Source organism: Prenolepis imparis, unplaced genomic scaffold, assembly GCF_030444845.1.
Source record: "Prenolepis imparis isolate NDT839.2.m4 unplaced genomic scaffold, iyPreImpa1.0 SCAF_8, whole genome shotgun sequence".
In the NCBI taxonomy this organism is placed as follows: Eukaryota; Metazoa; Arthropoda; class Insecta; order Hymenoptera; family Formicidae; genus Prenolepis; species Prenolepis imparis.
The window spans coordinates 18247116-18264191 of NW_028141166.1; the positions used below are offsets into that span (position 1 = coordinate 18247116).

General features: G+C 34.8%; 1 protein-coding gene across 2 annotated transcripts; it reads left to right on the forward strand.

Moving 5' to 3' along the window:
• The first annotated feature begins 36 nt into the window (after nt 1–36).
• On the forward strand, nt 37–16538 carry LOC145939996 (uncharacterized). Of its 2 annotated transcripts, XM_083044731.1 has the most exons (5): nt 37–239; nt 820–908; nt 1864–2101; nt 10992–11179; nt 11997–16538. In XM_083044731.1, the coding sequence occupies exons 4-5, from the start codon at nt 11037–11039 to the stop codon at nt 14500–14502; spliced, it is 2649 nt and encodes an 882-aa protein (XP_082900857.1). In that variant the 5' UTR covers nt 37–239; nt 820–908; nt 1864–2101; nt 10992–11036; the 3' UTR covers nt 14503–16538. The 2 variants fall into 2 exon arrangements, with proteins under 2 accessions (XP_082900857.1, XP_082900856.1); XM_083044730.1 differs by lacking the exon at nt 820–908 and having other exon boundaries at nt 39–239.
• Nucleotides 16539–17076: the final 538 nt, after the last annotated feature.

The following is a 17076-nucleotide window of genomic DNA, read 5'->3' on the forward strand; positions in this document are numbered from 1 at the left end:
ACCAACGACCAACGCCGCCGAGTGGCGCCGTCTGCCGCGTCACGGGGTTCACACGACCGAGTGCACGGCGTAGGCAGGCGGCCATTTCGACGCTCTCCTTCTTCCTCCACGGTCACGGATACACATCGAAGCGCGGGATCCGATCGCATATTTTCTTGTCGCGTCTACAAAATTGTTTTCATCATTTGTAGTCGGCGTCCTTCGCTTGAAATGTCCTTCGCTTCCGCGTAACAATCTCGGTGAGTCGAATATTTCGGCGTAGGCCGACTATTTTCATCAACTGCTCGATATTTCGTTCCCGTCGATCGCATCGACATGGCGGATATTGTTGGATAACGCGACACACGCAAAGAGACACGCTAACTATTTTACGCGAGTTTCCGCGAGACTCTCGGTCCCTTTTTTTCTTACGATGTGATTTTTAAGATTTTTTTTTCGCGCTATCGTGTTCGTCGATTGATGATTCACGGTAAGAAGTTCTGTGTACTTGGTTCTGTGATTCTCGCTTTTGCGATTCATCGTGTTACAAGTGTTAACGACGCTCTCGCGGTGTGGCGTCATTAACAAATCCGTAAATGAAAATTGGAGTCCGCGCGATATTTACTTGAAATCGAGAAATTTCGCGCACGTTGTGTTTGTTTTTATTACTACTTTATTTTATTACTCGCATACACATTTCTAATGTTTACGCAAGTTGAGCGAGAGGTAGAAGAAAATCAATCGTGTATAATACAGAGAAATATTTCGGGCATTAATTACTTAGTTTCCTCGTTATAAAGTGCGTGAAAGGTAGTGTGGTATAGTGTGGTGTATTTATAGAAACCACGTGGAGAATCCTTGAAACGTTCGATCGATTCCAGAGTTCCATGCAGACAATATAAAAAAAATAAACCCGAGAAATTACAAACGTATGTACAAGAATTCAGTTAAAGTATAATTTAAGAATTTTCATCCTTTCCTGGCGTCGATGCAATAAGATACGATAAAAACAAATCGATCGACGGATCGACAAAGATTCGAACATAACGTAACATAACCTTTTTTAGTAGTGAGGAAAATAATTAGAAAAAAATTTTGAAAGAATAGAGAAGAGAGGTAGGAAGGACAACAAAATGTAATACTATCTTAAAAAAAGAAATAGTATTTATATATATTATATATATATATATATGTATATATATTCCGAAATCTCTTTACCTCTCACTCAAGCATGCGGAGTCTTCATTTAGGTTTTGTCATGTGTTGGCGCTTGATATCTTCTGTTTGACTTTCTATTCTTAATATTATTATTATATAATATTTTGGGGTCGTGTCTATAATCTTAGTCTGTAATACATATTTAATTGATATTACTTGTATTAGTATTTAGTATGTAATACATACATGTAAAGTAGGAGATAAAATTCATTAAAAATATTTTTCAAAAGAATTTAATGTTATCGTTTCACAACTACTGCATTTCCTTTCAGTAGCAGATATTTTAATGAATATATATAACACTTAATTATAAAGATAATATTGAAAATTGAACTTTAATGCATTACTTGAAAATTTTTGCAAAACTTCAAAAACAAATTTAATTTGGTATATACATTGAGAGATATTTAATATCGAAAATTATAAAACCTGAGGCAAATAATTGTGAGAGTTTATCAATTCTTTTAGTTAAATAAAAATTTGCATTTGCTTGTGTCAGAATGTTATCTGCAACTAAAAGCAAATACTGTCATTGTGCGACATATATCTATATAAAATATACATTCAAACTTATAGTTTGATAGATAATAACTGCCTGAAAATAAAAAGTTGAATGCAATGCCACAAAATTATTTACAGTGAGAGGGAACTTAATGTATGTTGCAGGACAGTGTTATTAGGTATGAAGAACATGTACGGCCTGCTCAGGAGATTTTATAGAATGACAATGATGCAGCTAACTTTTATTGTTCATCATCATTGATGAGTGCCACTGCTAGCTCGATCATCTTTGTTCTCAATCGCCTCTTATCTCTTTTCATATATTTCAACTAAGAGAGAGAGAAAGAGAGAGCGAGAACAAAAGACAGCGAAAGAAGAAAGAAGGCCAAATAAATTCAGAAAGGTAACGTTCTATAATGTAATAAAATTAGTTCATAATTTTGGAGGAAAAAATATTATCTACATCATACAGACAAACTTAATTGTCTGTCATTTGAGCACTTTGTGAAGCATCTTTATTTATGTATCTTTATATATCCATATTTTTTCTTATATTGATTTCTCCGCTATATATATATTTAGAATCTTATATATAACGGTAAGTAGTTTATAATCCCGAATTTACAAAAATAAAGAAATTTTTAAAAACGATGTAAATGAAATGGATGACATGATTTGCATATCTCTTCATGCGTCCTGTATAAGAACCGCACTCTCTGACTTAAACTTAAATTAAATAAAAGATTAGGCAGGATAAAATGTAGCTTTTTCTGCTATGAATAAAATCATATATATTATTTCTCATTAAATTAATATAATATACAATTAATAATAATATATAATACAATTAATATAATAACAATTATATAATATAATGCTACTTCCTAAAGGAAATATGAGAAAAAAACTGTTTAAGCTGTCTTTTATTCTAGATTGAGATTAACCTTAAAAAATTAACTAATATATTTGTAATAAGTTTTGTTGCTAATCTTTTTTTATGTCTTTATATACGCTACCTTTAATGAATTGTTGTATAAAGAATGAAATAAGCTATTTCTACTCGGATATTATATTGTATACACATAACAATTTTAACTTTATCATATTTTAGGGCAATTATTGAATAACTTTAATAACCTTTTTTAATGAAAAAAGAAAGGTAAGTTTAATTTGATCTGTCATTGCTTTATGCAATGATTAATATATTGTTCCTTTTTTTCTCGAAAAATTAATTTTGTCAGAATAAGAAATATCAATCATTTTGAAAACATGATAAAGATTGTAAAAAATTTAAGCAAAATTATAAATTTTAATATTAAATAAACACAATAAAAATAAATAATATTCTTCCATTAACTTTGCTTTGCTAAGAGAAAGTCGAGTCTATAGTTTTTTATCAAAAGTTCATTAAAATATATTTTTCAATTAAAATTTTGAAATTTAAGATAGAGGCAGAGAGAAGTTTTATTTTAAAATCCAGAAAATAACTTACAAGCGGAATATATTATTTATGCGGCGAAATGCAGTTTTTGCAACATGGTTTTTGAAGCTTGGAAAATGTATGATGCGTTAGAGAGTAACTATATTGCATCATTCTTGATGTTAAATAATCTCTTCGTATTTTATTAAGACGCAAAAGTGCTAAAATTTATTTAACAAACATATCCGTGAAACAGAAAAGCGTGAGAAATATATATCTATATACAAAATCTTGAAATACGAAAGAGAAATCGATCATATTTATATTCGTAATCCAACAAAATAATTTAAATAACAAAATAAACTTTTGCGCTAAAAATTTCTGCAAAAAGTTACCTTGCCCACAAGTGTACGAAAATATACGACAAAGTTTTCGTTTTAAAGCATTTTCTTGTACGTTCCTATCTCGATAATACTTTATGATGTGATTCATTCGTATGTGTATGAGAGAGATAAATGGAATTATCAAAAATAAAATAAAGAATCGCACTATTATCATAGTCGGTTCCAAAGGGAAAGAATTATTCAAGTAGGAATCTACTCTCGTATAGACCCTGAAACGATTCTGTTTCATTGAAAATCTTTGGTGCTTCGAATGTTTCTAACAACTATCATATACATATGCTCTTGTTCAGTGCGGTCTTTCTATAGACCGATTACGATATATGTTTGCACCTGTAATGCAGCGAGGAAGCGCAACAACGGATAACAGACTAAAAGGGCGGCTGTGATTTATCGACTTGCTTCTATCGTCGCGAACGCTTTTTTTTTTTTCTTTACTGCGCATAATGCATTTCAGGTGGACGACACGTAGATTTTTTTTAAGTCTCCATCCCTCACACGTGTCAGGCACAGACCCATATCACAGCCGGAAAAAAACCATTTTTTATTTTTTTATTTTTGTGCCTAGTGCCTATCGAGTGGCATTTTTCTTTCGCCGTCTAATCTTTATAATGGAATTTAATTACGTGACAAACAGAGTACAATTTCATAATTGATTTTATATGATCCTGGCCTATCGACGAGGGGAAATCTAAAGAAATCATCTTACGTGATCAAAGGGGAATAATCGTCGGTAAGGGACAACTTTTATACTGGAAGGTCAGATTATTCGGACAAAGAACGGCCAACTGCAATTGTTGTTATATGTCTTGTTGGTCGATACGGTGTTTCGTCTACGTTTTACGTGATCTCTTTATGGTGTTCAAGCTGAACGTGAATCGCGACAGTCCGTATCTGTATACGACCTTCTCTTTCCCTCGCCCCTCCCCCTCCGAATTCCCCCTTTTTTACATTGACAAATTGTTCTACATCTCGCGAAATTGTACGACAACATCACGAGATGTTGACAGATTTCTACTTGAGCAAATGTCCTATTCTGACACTATTTATTGATATAAAACACGATTTTAAACACGCGAATTGCTATAAAGCATACAGCAGTTTTGCAATATTTTGCTTGTGGCAAACGCGAGATTAAAAAAGATATAAAAAAAGAAAACTCTTAATTGAGTTACATTGTATACAATAACAAATTAATTGATTTACTGCTTTCTTGTAATTATACGCAAATATACATAAACGCGACGAAACTTACGATTGTATTATTATCGATGTTAAATTATCATCACATACTTTTTAACATTAGATGTTACGTTAGATGTATTTATAGAAATGAATCAATTGTTCATTCACACATACTTGAATTCCAGCGTTATGCAACGTTTTATCTATTACATATATATATATATATATATATATATTACATTATTTAGATTAATCAATTTCTTAAGGGAAATATTATTAGATGAACTGTGACACACACACACACACACTACTGTTATCACATCGATATACATCATGAATTTCGAATGAATAATCTTCGAATTTCAGCTTTGTTTTACCATCTCTGATATCTCATTTATTTAAATCTTGCCGGAAAAATATTACGATGAGATATCGTAATTAAGTACTTTCTAGCGTTATAGTTAGAAATTTTTTAACATAATGCGACACCAACATAACGAACTAACTATTCATCCATACACATCGCATCAATGTTGCTGGGATTTCGAATACACAATATTTGGATTCTCTCCAGTTTTGCACCGCTGAATCTCCACATCGTTGAATTAAAATCTACTTAAGGAATATCTTACTAGATGATGAACATATTATTGTACCATCGTACTCTCATCCTCGGTGTGTCGACCGACTCCGAAGAATTTGCTAAGAACACTTGACGACTTGGCCTCTCATTTTCGTCGCAAGCCCTCCTAAGTACTTCGAAAGTACTCCCTATTAAGTCCTGCGAAGAAGTCTGTGCCGCGCTATCAACGAATAGGACACTCTTGCGTTCAACATAACACGGATTCGTCCGTGAGAAATTCACACGAGATCGTATATTCGAAATGAGCGCAGCACGATCGTCGAAGTTTTTTTTTTTTTGGCTCGATTTCAACGAGAGGATTCAGCAGTTCGTGCCAGATGGAAGCCGAAGAGACGAGGAACGCGCGTGCGGCGTCTTCGTGTTCGTCGACAGAAAACAGACACGTGTATCTGACACTTCGCGCTACTATAAAACAGCACAGCAGGCGACCTGCCGATTGGTCGATCGAGAGAGTAAAGGAATTGACCATTTTTTTTCTTTACGAAATTTTATTCCGGAAAAAAAGGATTTCCGCGTTGTATGCGTGCATGGAAGAGAATCGACCTGTGTGAAAACTTCTTGGAATGAATTAATAGACGTTCCAATTATTTATGGTACGACGTCTTTCGATCGTCTCTGTTTTGAAATTACCGTTAATGCGCGTGAAAACGTATTTATTTTTTTTGTCGCAGTTCTGTCTTGTCGTATCTGATCGTTCGTTTTAGGATTAGAATGATAAACGACGTTGGTTTCTAGTGACGGGGCTGGTAATCACAGTGTCGCAACGGTGGAACGAGTAATATGTAGTCGTAAATAGCGGTAATCAGGGGACAGCCGATTGCTACTTCGGTGGCGTGAAAATAACCGGTTACGACGACTACCATAACTATATATCGAAATACGATGATTTTTGAGTAATATTCAACAGAGTAGAACTCGACGATAAGTTGCACCAAATGCTTTCCCTATAAAAGAAAAGTTTATTTCCTTCTCACTTGGACCAGTTAGAGATCGAATTTTTATTTCGATCGTGTATAGACACCATTATTCGAATGAAAGTTATTTTCTCTTACCATAAAAAAAAAACTCGTAACTCGCTCAAAACACTTAGATTGAACTGCATTTCGCTGAATCGATATTCATAAATGCAAATTGTTTCCTTCTCAGCTGATCTATTACTTAGAATATTTAATGATCGAACTCTTAATTTATTCCAAATATTTAGAGATCGAATACAAGCTCTACAAAATAATTGACATTACGATTAACTCGTGAATGAAAATTATTTTCTTGTCATTCATAATACTTAAGAAGTAGTCTTCCTCGCTCAAAAATTGATGTTTATTTGAGGGGGAAAAAAAATTATTTCCTTATTTAATTCAACATTTAAAACATTTGGAGATCAAATTTTTACTCAAAGAGTCATATTAATATATATATTCATTTATATTTAAAATTAGTTTTCTTATTTAATTTATTTTAATTTATTTTAAAGATTGAATAAGATTTATTTTAAGATCAATATTTGATTAATTTTAATTATAAATTATTTTAATTTATTCTTAGATTGGTTTATTATTTAAAAACTTAAATCGCGATTTCTTCAACTATTGATATTTATACTTATTTAATATTAAAATTTCATAGATTACACATCGATTTTACATTGTTCATGATTTTCTTCTCTTTAGTTGAGGCTTTAGTTTTTTTCGCGTGTATGTCTGAAGAATTTACGATCGATAAAGAAAGATTAAACTAAACTCAATGATTCGATTGTTGATGCACTGCCGCAACATGCGTGGGTGTTTGTGTGCCTTGGGGCGCTTCTGTGCCAAACCTTCGGCGCCTTCGGAATTTGCTGTAATAATAAAGCCGTTGAGTGCACACGTGTAGGTTTTTAGATGTTTTCTAGACTTTTCAAGTCTATGATTGCTCTGGATATAAAACATGTTTATATCAACACTACTTTGTGTGCTCTATCTTGATTTATTTGATGGCGAGACAAGTGAATTTGTTTTTCTGTCTATAACAGATTGTCATTGACTCTTTGAACTTCGAATCTTTATTTATTTATTGAGAAAAAGATCTAATTTTTTTAGATCTTAATTTTTAGATGTTTGTATACGTAACTATAAACTACAACTGATTCAGCGAATATTTTTGAGATGTTGCACGAATTAGAAATTAATAGAACGATTAATTTATATTACTTTCCCTATATAAAATAACATTGTCAATACAAAGTCTTTCTTCGGCTATAAAGTATATAAATAAAAGAAAAAATTGGCACATACGAGCGTATATAATACGCATGTACGAGGAGATATCGTGTAAAATAATTAAAAACATTCATCGTATTTTGACCGTGAATCAGCCATAACGCTCGTAAAAGGATGTTCTCCTTTAATCTTTTACACTTTACATTTGTCATGTGTAAGAAAGAAAGAGCGCACATTTCCATTCTATCTTTTTACTTTAAATATACACTGCTAGAATGTAGACTGAAGGAAAGCATCATAATAAACATAATGTTTGACTTCGATGACTTTACAATACAAGCAATTAACTGCAGTTAATATATATTTTGCTAAAAAGAGTATTAAAAATAAAATTGAAAAATTAAACTATTTTTATTAATAAAATACACTTGATATTTTTTTAAATTTATATTTTATAGTTAATATTATTTTTATGAGATTATTTATAGCTGATAATTTCAAATTTATTTTTATAAATTGACTAATTAAACAATAATAATTCAAAATTAATTGTAAACCAATTTCACATATAATTTATTCACGTTAAATTTATATTTAATTATTTTTATAATTCTAAGAATAAATTATACATACATTTTCAATAATATCAAATACATTTAAATTGCAAAATTTTTCCAAATACATCAAACTAAACACTTCGCTAATTTAATAATTAGTGATATAATTATCACTAACGTAATAATTACATACAATCATGAAGTCAAATATTAAAATGTTTCTCTTTTATGAGAAAACGAAAAAAAGGCTGTAATAGATTTACGTTTTACTCTTAGTAAATGAATATATAGTTGATTTTCTAATTAGCCACTACATAAGCCAGAGGAAACAACTCTTCACCTCAGCATTATAAATAGACACATGATAAGAAAATTTTCCCAATGCCATCATTTTATATAGCGTGGACAATTTATCATAGGATTTAAAATCAATGAAATCTATGTTTTATAACTTCTGCAATGCGATGCTAAATATCAACGGTATAATCATTCTGAATAAAATAATTGATTACTTGCGCAACTAAAATTAATCCCCTGAAATTAATAAAGCTGCAAATTAAGCTATGAGTGACTGTATTAGTTGCGCAAATATGAGAATATACGCGTGCAACATCCAAATGATTAATAGTAGTGCAATTAACAGCCGGTACTTCACACAAACTCGATGCAAGCAATTTAACAAGGACACGTTTGCACAAATTCAATGCCATCGTCGATGTGAAAAAAAGATAACACTATTATTTGTACAATTTCAAGAAAACGGGAAAACGCACAGTATTTATATCTTTTTAGCTAATTTTATACTTTTGTTATATTTATATCAATAATTTTGTCTAAAAATAAATTATGAGTGTCGCAGAAAGATGCAGACGGTCGCATTTTTGTAATATTTAATAAAAAATATAAATAACATTTTTTTAGTCGCGAAAAATAAATTATTAAAATAAAATATAGATATTAAAAATATAAATTTACAAAATAAATAATATAAAACTGCGAAAAAGTCTAGTGCTTTCTCTGACATTATTAAAATTATTATAATATTAAATAATTAGACCTCCACAAAGTTATTTCTTACATTGAATAAATGCAAATAATAAAAACATTTCATATCTTATGGAAAAGTTTAAATAATAACGCAGATAAATATTGATAAATGCCTTCAATAAATGTTACATGTCCCTTCGTCTTTCGCGCTTTTCATTCAAAATAAAAATTGATAACAGATTTTTCTTTATAAAACGTATCTTTATTTATATATATATAATCAAAACATAAGATTTAAATACTAAATAAAGTATTTAAGATAAACGATTTTTTTTTCATTGAGATATTGAAATTGATATTTCGTCAACCGTAACACAAGCACTTAAACGTTCATTTCACGCATACGATTAAACATGTAAAGCGCATGTTTTTCGTGGAAACATCGCTCAAACACCTTTTATGCTAATAAATCCGATTACTCGTTTCTATTCACGTGTCTGTTCTTGCGTGGCCTTCGGCAACGGTTGAGCACACACTGTTAAATGCAAATGACGAATAAAAAAATTGCAATAGAGTGTTCAACAATATCTCACCACTTGTGTATTCACGAAAGAAATGAATGAAGCATCTTGGATTATTTCGAATACCAGGAGGGTCATCGATGTATGTGTGTCACTTGATTAAGGAGATATCTATTATCTTCGTTATCTACCATCTTGTTCGTTTTCATCAGCAATATAGAGAGAAAGTTTACTTGCCTTTGCAAAGCATTGCGCAAGTCGTGAGAGGAACACGCTGCACGTGAATATGAGAAATACCCGCCCATAAACTTCGTCGAAAATCGGAGATTATTTTTACATAGCCAGTTAGAGAGTTGTCACTGATTGTAAGATTAGGACACGGCACGAGAAAAAGATAAATGTTGGATTTCTTTTATATATCAATTTTCTGAATTTTTTTTGTACATGCAATTGCAATTACCTGAGCATACGATATAATCATAATCGATTGACCATGAAGTAAAAAGCGTATACGAACTGTGCATTGTATGGACGAAAGATGTGTATCGACTAAAAATTGAACATTTCAATAATTCATTGTTATTCATCCTCACTTATTTTTCTATATGACTTATTCAAGTCATATAGAAAATAATATCCTGCAACGTACTGGCGTTTGCGACATACAAGCAAACTCGAATACTTTTACAATTAAAGTAGACCTATACGACCGATATATTTTTTTATCACTAGGGTAAAAAGATTTATGTTTCTTCTCTTATTGTTAGATACAAAAATAAAACAAAAACAGTTAAATTAAGAGAATGAGATGTCTAGAGAGGTCAAGTTTTATTTGGACATTAGGATGAAGCAAGAAGAGCAGTTATGTGTGAGAGAAATAAAAAAAATAATTAAAAAAGCAGCATTTTATATTTGTTCATTAATCTAATGAATCATAATGTAGTAACACATTAATATAAGTTTTCGTGAAAAAAATCACGTTTAAAATATAAATTATTATTAATATTAAATTAATAATAAAAACAAATATATATATATATATATATATATATATAATGTTATGTGATATGATCTTATGTAAAATGTAAAATATTCAATTTTTTAAGCAATATATTATAAAAAAATATAATGTTATACTATAATATAAATAAAGGATATTACATAATAAAAGATCAATATAAGAATGTGTATATCTTTCTGAAAAAATATTTTATTCTCAGTTCTGCCTTCTCTCCGATGATTGCGTCTTGACAATATTTGTCAATCATCCTAACGAACAAATTGGCGACTGATTTAGTTCATGATTGCGGCTCATAATCACATTGAAGATGTTCATTATCTTCGTCGTTTATAATTTCGTTACCTCACGGCTCGGTTGCAGATACAGACTCGGTTGCAGAGGTTTACATCGAACGAGCTGTCGAAAATGAGCGTCATAATCAGGCTGCAAAATCTGGCGTGGTCCGCCAACGCATTGGACATACGCCAATTTTTTAGAGGTCTCAGCATCCCGGAGGGAGGCGTCCATATTGTCGGCGGCGAACAGGGAGATGCGTTCATCGCATTCAGGTAAGCGCTGAAGCGCACAAATCGGTTGCTTTGAAAAGAGAGATGTGACGACACAATATGGATATGTTTTACATCTCATTTCCTGCAATCATTGCAATGTCGTTCGCTCAACAGCTGTGGCTTAAATATTTTATATCATTATTGGATTACTCTTCTCGTGGCGTATGCAAAAAAATATAAGTCTACGGTCGTAAATAAAAAGTAAAGATTCTGTTCTTAAATAGAATAAATAGAATTTTAGCAGATTAAAAATTTAATAGATTATCTTTTTTCCATTATTTAGAATTATTTGTAGCTAAAACTTGTTTAGGTGCAACGATCATGATAATAGTTTAGATTCTAATAAAAGACAGTAAAAGATCTTTTCCACTTGACTTGTGATTAATTTTACTTCAGCAATTTGATAAATTAATCGTGGATTATTTAAGAGACTATTAGTAGAAAGTTATAAGAAGTTGGCTCATATGGATGCATAAAATTGAAAAGTAATTTCCGGTTATTACTGGACCTCGTTATTATTCAGAGTAATAGTGTAATAATTATCCTTTATATACTCGTATCACATACCTGAAATAAATTATCTTACGCAAGGACAAGATCAATATCCGTCATATGATATATACATTAGCATGACGGGTTGTCACTTACGGATAAAGCAGCAATTTTTTTGCGCACAACTCTGAAGCAGTAAACAGAAAAACTAATGGCATTCGCAATGCTTTAAAAAAAGAATATACTGGAGCTTTAACAAGCTTAGCTGCCTAACGAATTTACGAGGAGAAAACGGATCAGGAATCTCACGAAAACGTTATTGCAGCACCGACGAGGACGCTCGTCAGGCGATGATGCACGATGGCGGCAAGATCAAGGAGATGAAGATCAAGCTGCTGCTGAGCTCGCGCACCGAAATGCAAAAAGTGATCGAAAACGCGCGACAGCAGACCTTGAGCTTGCAATGCATCATGCAAACCGCGCCTGTGGCGGTGCCGGCCGTGGTTCCTGGTGGCAAGCAGCCCGGTTCCCCGACTGACAACAGGAGGGACAAGGACAACGACAGCGAGTCCAGCAAGGATCGGAAGGAGAGACGCGAGCGATCGAGATCGCGGGACCGTTCCCGATCGCGCGATCGGGATCGCGACCGAGACCGTCGTGACCGGGATCGTGGCAGAGATCGACGACGGCGGGATCGCAGCAGGTCGCGCGATCGGGAACGCGACAGGCGTGATCGGCGACGTCGCCGAGATCGATCGCGGTCGCGCGATCGTACAAGGTCGCGTGATCGCGACTCGAAGAGAGGCTCCGCGAACGATCGTCGCAAGGACAACACCAACGAGGATGACAACAACGACGTCGTGTGCGTAGGCCAATTTCACAAGGATAAAGTGGCTGCGTCGAAGAAGCCGCTCGAGAACGGTGTCTGGGAGGTTCCGCCTCAAACGCAGATGCAGGCCGCCCTATTGGCACCCGGTATTTTAGGCGCTGGTGTCGCCGCTCTGTCCCAGGATTCGGAGACTCAGCGTTCGGCCATTGCCGGTTTCGGTACATCCGTCATAGGACAGCAGCCGATGCTGCAATCGGGACAATTCTCTATAAACGGTCTCAATGGCGTCGGCAATCTGATACAACCGCACGTGCAGGCGCTCGGCCACACGGTAGGCATGACGTCGTTAACGCAGAATCTAAGCACTGCAAATCTACCAAGTCTGAGCAGCCTGGGAACTCGTTCCAAGGAGCCCTGGGGTTCAAACGAGCAAAGCAGAGTGGATCAAAGTGGACGATTCTCCAGCCGATCGAACCAATTCAACAATCAGGAATACGGCACGAGCAGCAATTATCGTGGTACCAGGCCGAATAATACCTTCTTGAGCAAGATGCAGGAGCTCGAAGGTCGACGCAATCCACACGCGTTTCAGTCCGGCTCCAATTTTGGAAACTATGAGAATGATCGTCAATCGTCCAGCAGGAAGTCCGGCAGTTCGAGATTCTCCGACAGCAAGAACAACGGCAGCAGCGGCGGTCATTGCGTGGAAGTACGTAACATGCCGTTGAGCGCGACGTATGCGGATCTACGTCACGCGTTTCAGGGTATCTATATCAGGAAGGACGGTATGAAGATAATCAACGACACTCACGGTAATCGCGTAGGTATCGCGTATATTAAGTTCGGTAAGTCCGAGGGTAAGGATCAAGCCTTAACCGGAACAAGATATGTGCGAAGTTCTGAGGTAGAGGTACTTCACTTGGACGAAAGTATCTTTGAGAAGGCAGTGAATTCTTATTCACCCGACAAGGAGGACGACGGCGACGTGAGAAATTCCATGTGTATTCTCTTAACTGAACTACCGTCCTTCACCAAAGAGATGGATATAGCTAAGCTGTTCCACGACTGGAAGATCAACGATCTCTTCATCACGAATACCAAAGAGTCCGGCACCACCCAGTACATGGCTTACGTACAATTCGCGCGACTCGAGGACGCCAAGTCGTCTTTGAGCACGACACTGAAGATCGGCAGCAAGCAGGTGACCGCGACCGCGATCAGCGAGGAGAAGTTTGCGCAGGCGAAGCGCGAACACGAGCAATTGACCCTGAATCAAACGGATTGTATTTTCATGCGCGGTTTGCCCTTCCAGACAATCGACCGCGACATCTTCGACTTCTTCTCAGACATCGGCATCGTGCCGCTCTACATCCATATGATGCTCAATCAGCAGGGCAAGCCATCCGGCGAGTGTTACTGCGAGTTCGACTCGGCCGAGAAGGCGGAACGCGCTATCGCTAAGAACGGTTTGCCACTCGGCAAGAACGTACCCACCATCGAGCTAGTACCTCGCTCCAAGATGCTCGAAACCCTCGGCAATATGCCGGAAGTGCAGCAACAGACGCAACAACAGCATTTTCCACCGATAGACCAGCATCAGAGACCGCCACGCTTCTCCGCCGGTCCATTGGGCCACATGCCGCGATTCGGCAATACCGGTTTCGGGCCCCGCTGCCCACCCGGCTTGATGATGCCGCGACACATGCTGAATCGTCACCCTCCGTCTATGGACTACGGCGATGGAACTATGGGCTTCGGCAAACCTGGTTGCGTATTATCCCTAGAAAACGTGCCGTTCAAAGCGGACATTAATGAGATTATCGAATTCTTCGGTGACTTCGAGGTTAAACGGGAGAACGTGATTCGTCGTTACAACGACAGGGGTATGCCGACCGGAGACGCTCGGGTTGCATTCTCATCACCTAGCGAAGCGCAACGAGCACTCAAAGAACTCAAGCACTGTAAGATGCGAGAGCGCACCATATACATGAAGCTGGCGTGAGTTCCACCGCTTCGTCGCGCGCAGATTGACGCTGACACGTGAGGGGACACCACCAGTGGACGGATGTTCTAGATGGGAGTTCGGAATACAAGGACGATTGCAATATTTAATATGGGAAGATGTGTCTTCGGTGAATTATTGAGTAAGAATTCGGTGAGTTATTGTAAAGTTTTATACAAGAATCCTTGCTAATAAGCGCCACAAGGGGATGAAGGACGCTTTGATAGTGGGAACGTCTTCAGTATAAAAAAAAACTGTACTTCCCTTTTACTAAAGTGGCGCGAGACTCCTTAGCGCGCCCATAATTTTTATCTTTGTGTACATAGAACGCATAGGTTTAAAAAGCGATTAATTTTCTTCGCTCAATTGCATTCTGATTTGCGAAGTGACCACGCCCAAACTGTGTTTATTTAGCGTTATTGAACATGTTCAATGGGCAAATTTTATTTTTCGTGCGTCGAGGACTGAGTTATCGCGTTTACAGCGCGATCGTAGTATTAAATGACGATTGGAAAAACGCGCTCGCCGCTGATTATTCCTTGAAACTACATTAAGAGCGTAGACTAATCGTAAAATTTCTCACCAGAAGAGAATATAAAGTTTTTTTTCTTTTTTTTTTGTAAAATTTGTCTTATAAAAATTTAGTTATTCTTTCTAGATCGGCACTTTTTCTCCTAAGATTTTAGTAAAAAGGCTGAATTTACAAAAAAAATCTGCAACAGTACACATATATGAAAAATTGCATATAATATTTTTTTTTCATCTTATTATTATTATGATTATTATTTTGAATACTATTGCAATACCAAATAATGTCTTAGTTATGCGAATGGCGGAAGCAGAGTACAAAGTTAGTGGTTTAACCAGTTACGTTTGCTTTGCGTTTCGTATAAAAACATTTGGACGAGCGCGGGTCAAGTAATCGCAGGCCGTGCAACGTATTTTCTACAAGAATGAGTATATGTACATTACATGCATTACATATCTTATGTAATATATGTAATATATATATTTATACTCTACTTGATAGATAAAATATATGTATATTACATATATTAAATGTACATAGACAGAGATTATGCATACGTCTAATCTTAGCGTCTACCGTGTGTGGACTTGTGTAAAATAATTTATATAAAACGAATGAATAAATTTATAGGTACATACGATTCACAGGCATTGTCATAAGTTTGTGTTACACGATAATGAACACTTCAATAAATTTTTATCTAAACTTCTGACTATGCCTTTTTGTCCACCAAAAAATCTAAAACATCAGCATATTAACGCGCGAGATGCACGGATAATTTTAGAATTAAATATATTCAAATTTATATTTATTTTTCTAAGCAAATGTTATATAATTTTACGAAAAAAATTTGCAAGCTTTCAAATCTCTTGGAATATAATATAGATTTCGAAGATCGAAACAAGAGAGCTTATTCTTCTTCTCTGTCAATTTTACAATAAATTCAATCGTACTGAGTAGAATATATTGTTCAATGCAATATAACCGTATGCTGGTGTCGATGGTAAATTTCCTGTTGCTGGCAGGATTGTACTGTCCTACGGGACGGTTCCGTGACGAAAGAGTGCTGCATCAAATCGGCGCTGCCTAAATATTGAGTCACGAGCTATTTCTGTAGCCGCGCCTCGGCTACAAGTCCGTGACACGTCGAACAGCAGTAGCGCATTTCAACTTGTGACGAATGGGACTCTTCCCTCCGCATATATTACATTAAATTAGTTCTAACAATAAGAAATGTAAAATATTTTAATTGAGAATAAATTACGTTCTCGTATATAACACATTCTTGTTTAGAATGACGCAAAATTTCTCGTAATATGAGGGAGAGAAATATTCTAAAGAGGCAGGTTCTGAGATATAGAAAAACGTAGATTTAAGATCTCAGTTTATTAAGATAAATATGCAATATATATAGTTTAAATCAAATGAATGTGATTCTTTAAATAAACAAATATATTCAATCAGGTTGGGAGACATATACATAAGACAACATATATATATATATATATATATATACATAAAAAATATAAACTATATATATATGAGTATTTTTAATATGTGAACGTATATATACTTATGCTATATTAAGCTTTGAATTTAGAACTTATTTTCTTGCAGTAAATTAAATATTTCAGAACCGAAATAATTTTCTATAAATTTATTTGTTTTCTTTTGCTTGCCAGCTACAATATGTAAATTCGAGTGCCAAGAGTGTTTTACTGTTGAGTGCCCGAACACTTTGTTAGCTCGCGTACGCACATGATCATTATATTCTAATACACCGGCTGATGTATGTCTCGCTTAAATTCACGATTGCCAAGACAGAAACGTTCATTCTAAGCAAATGCACGACTGAAGATGAAATTTATAAAATCGAGTATTAATCTCGAATGTGTATATCAAAAAAATTTTTTATTGCATATAAATTTTCTCATTAATCATATATTTATGATATCACATTTTATTTTATGGCTATGATGCAAAAGCAATTTGTGTAAAAAAATTTTATTTTATTTTTTGCATTGTATAGAAGAAAAGTTAAGATA

Excerpts from the sequence above, each read along its gene's own strand:
- LOC145939996 (XM_083044731.1), top strand. The coding sequence starts at position 11,037 with ATGAGCGTCATAATCAGGCTGCAAAATCTGGCGTGGTCCGCCAACGCA. Across the intron at positions 11,180-11,996 it reads GATGCGTTCATCGCATTCAG|CACCGACGAGGACGCTCGTC; the intron begins GTAAGCGCTGAA and ends ACGTTATTGCAG.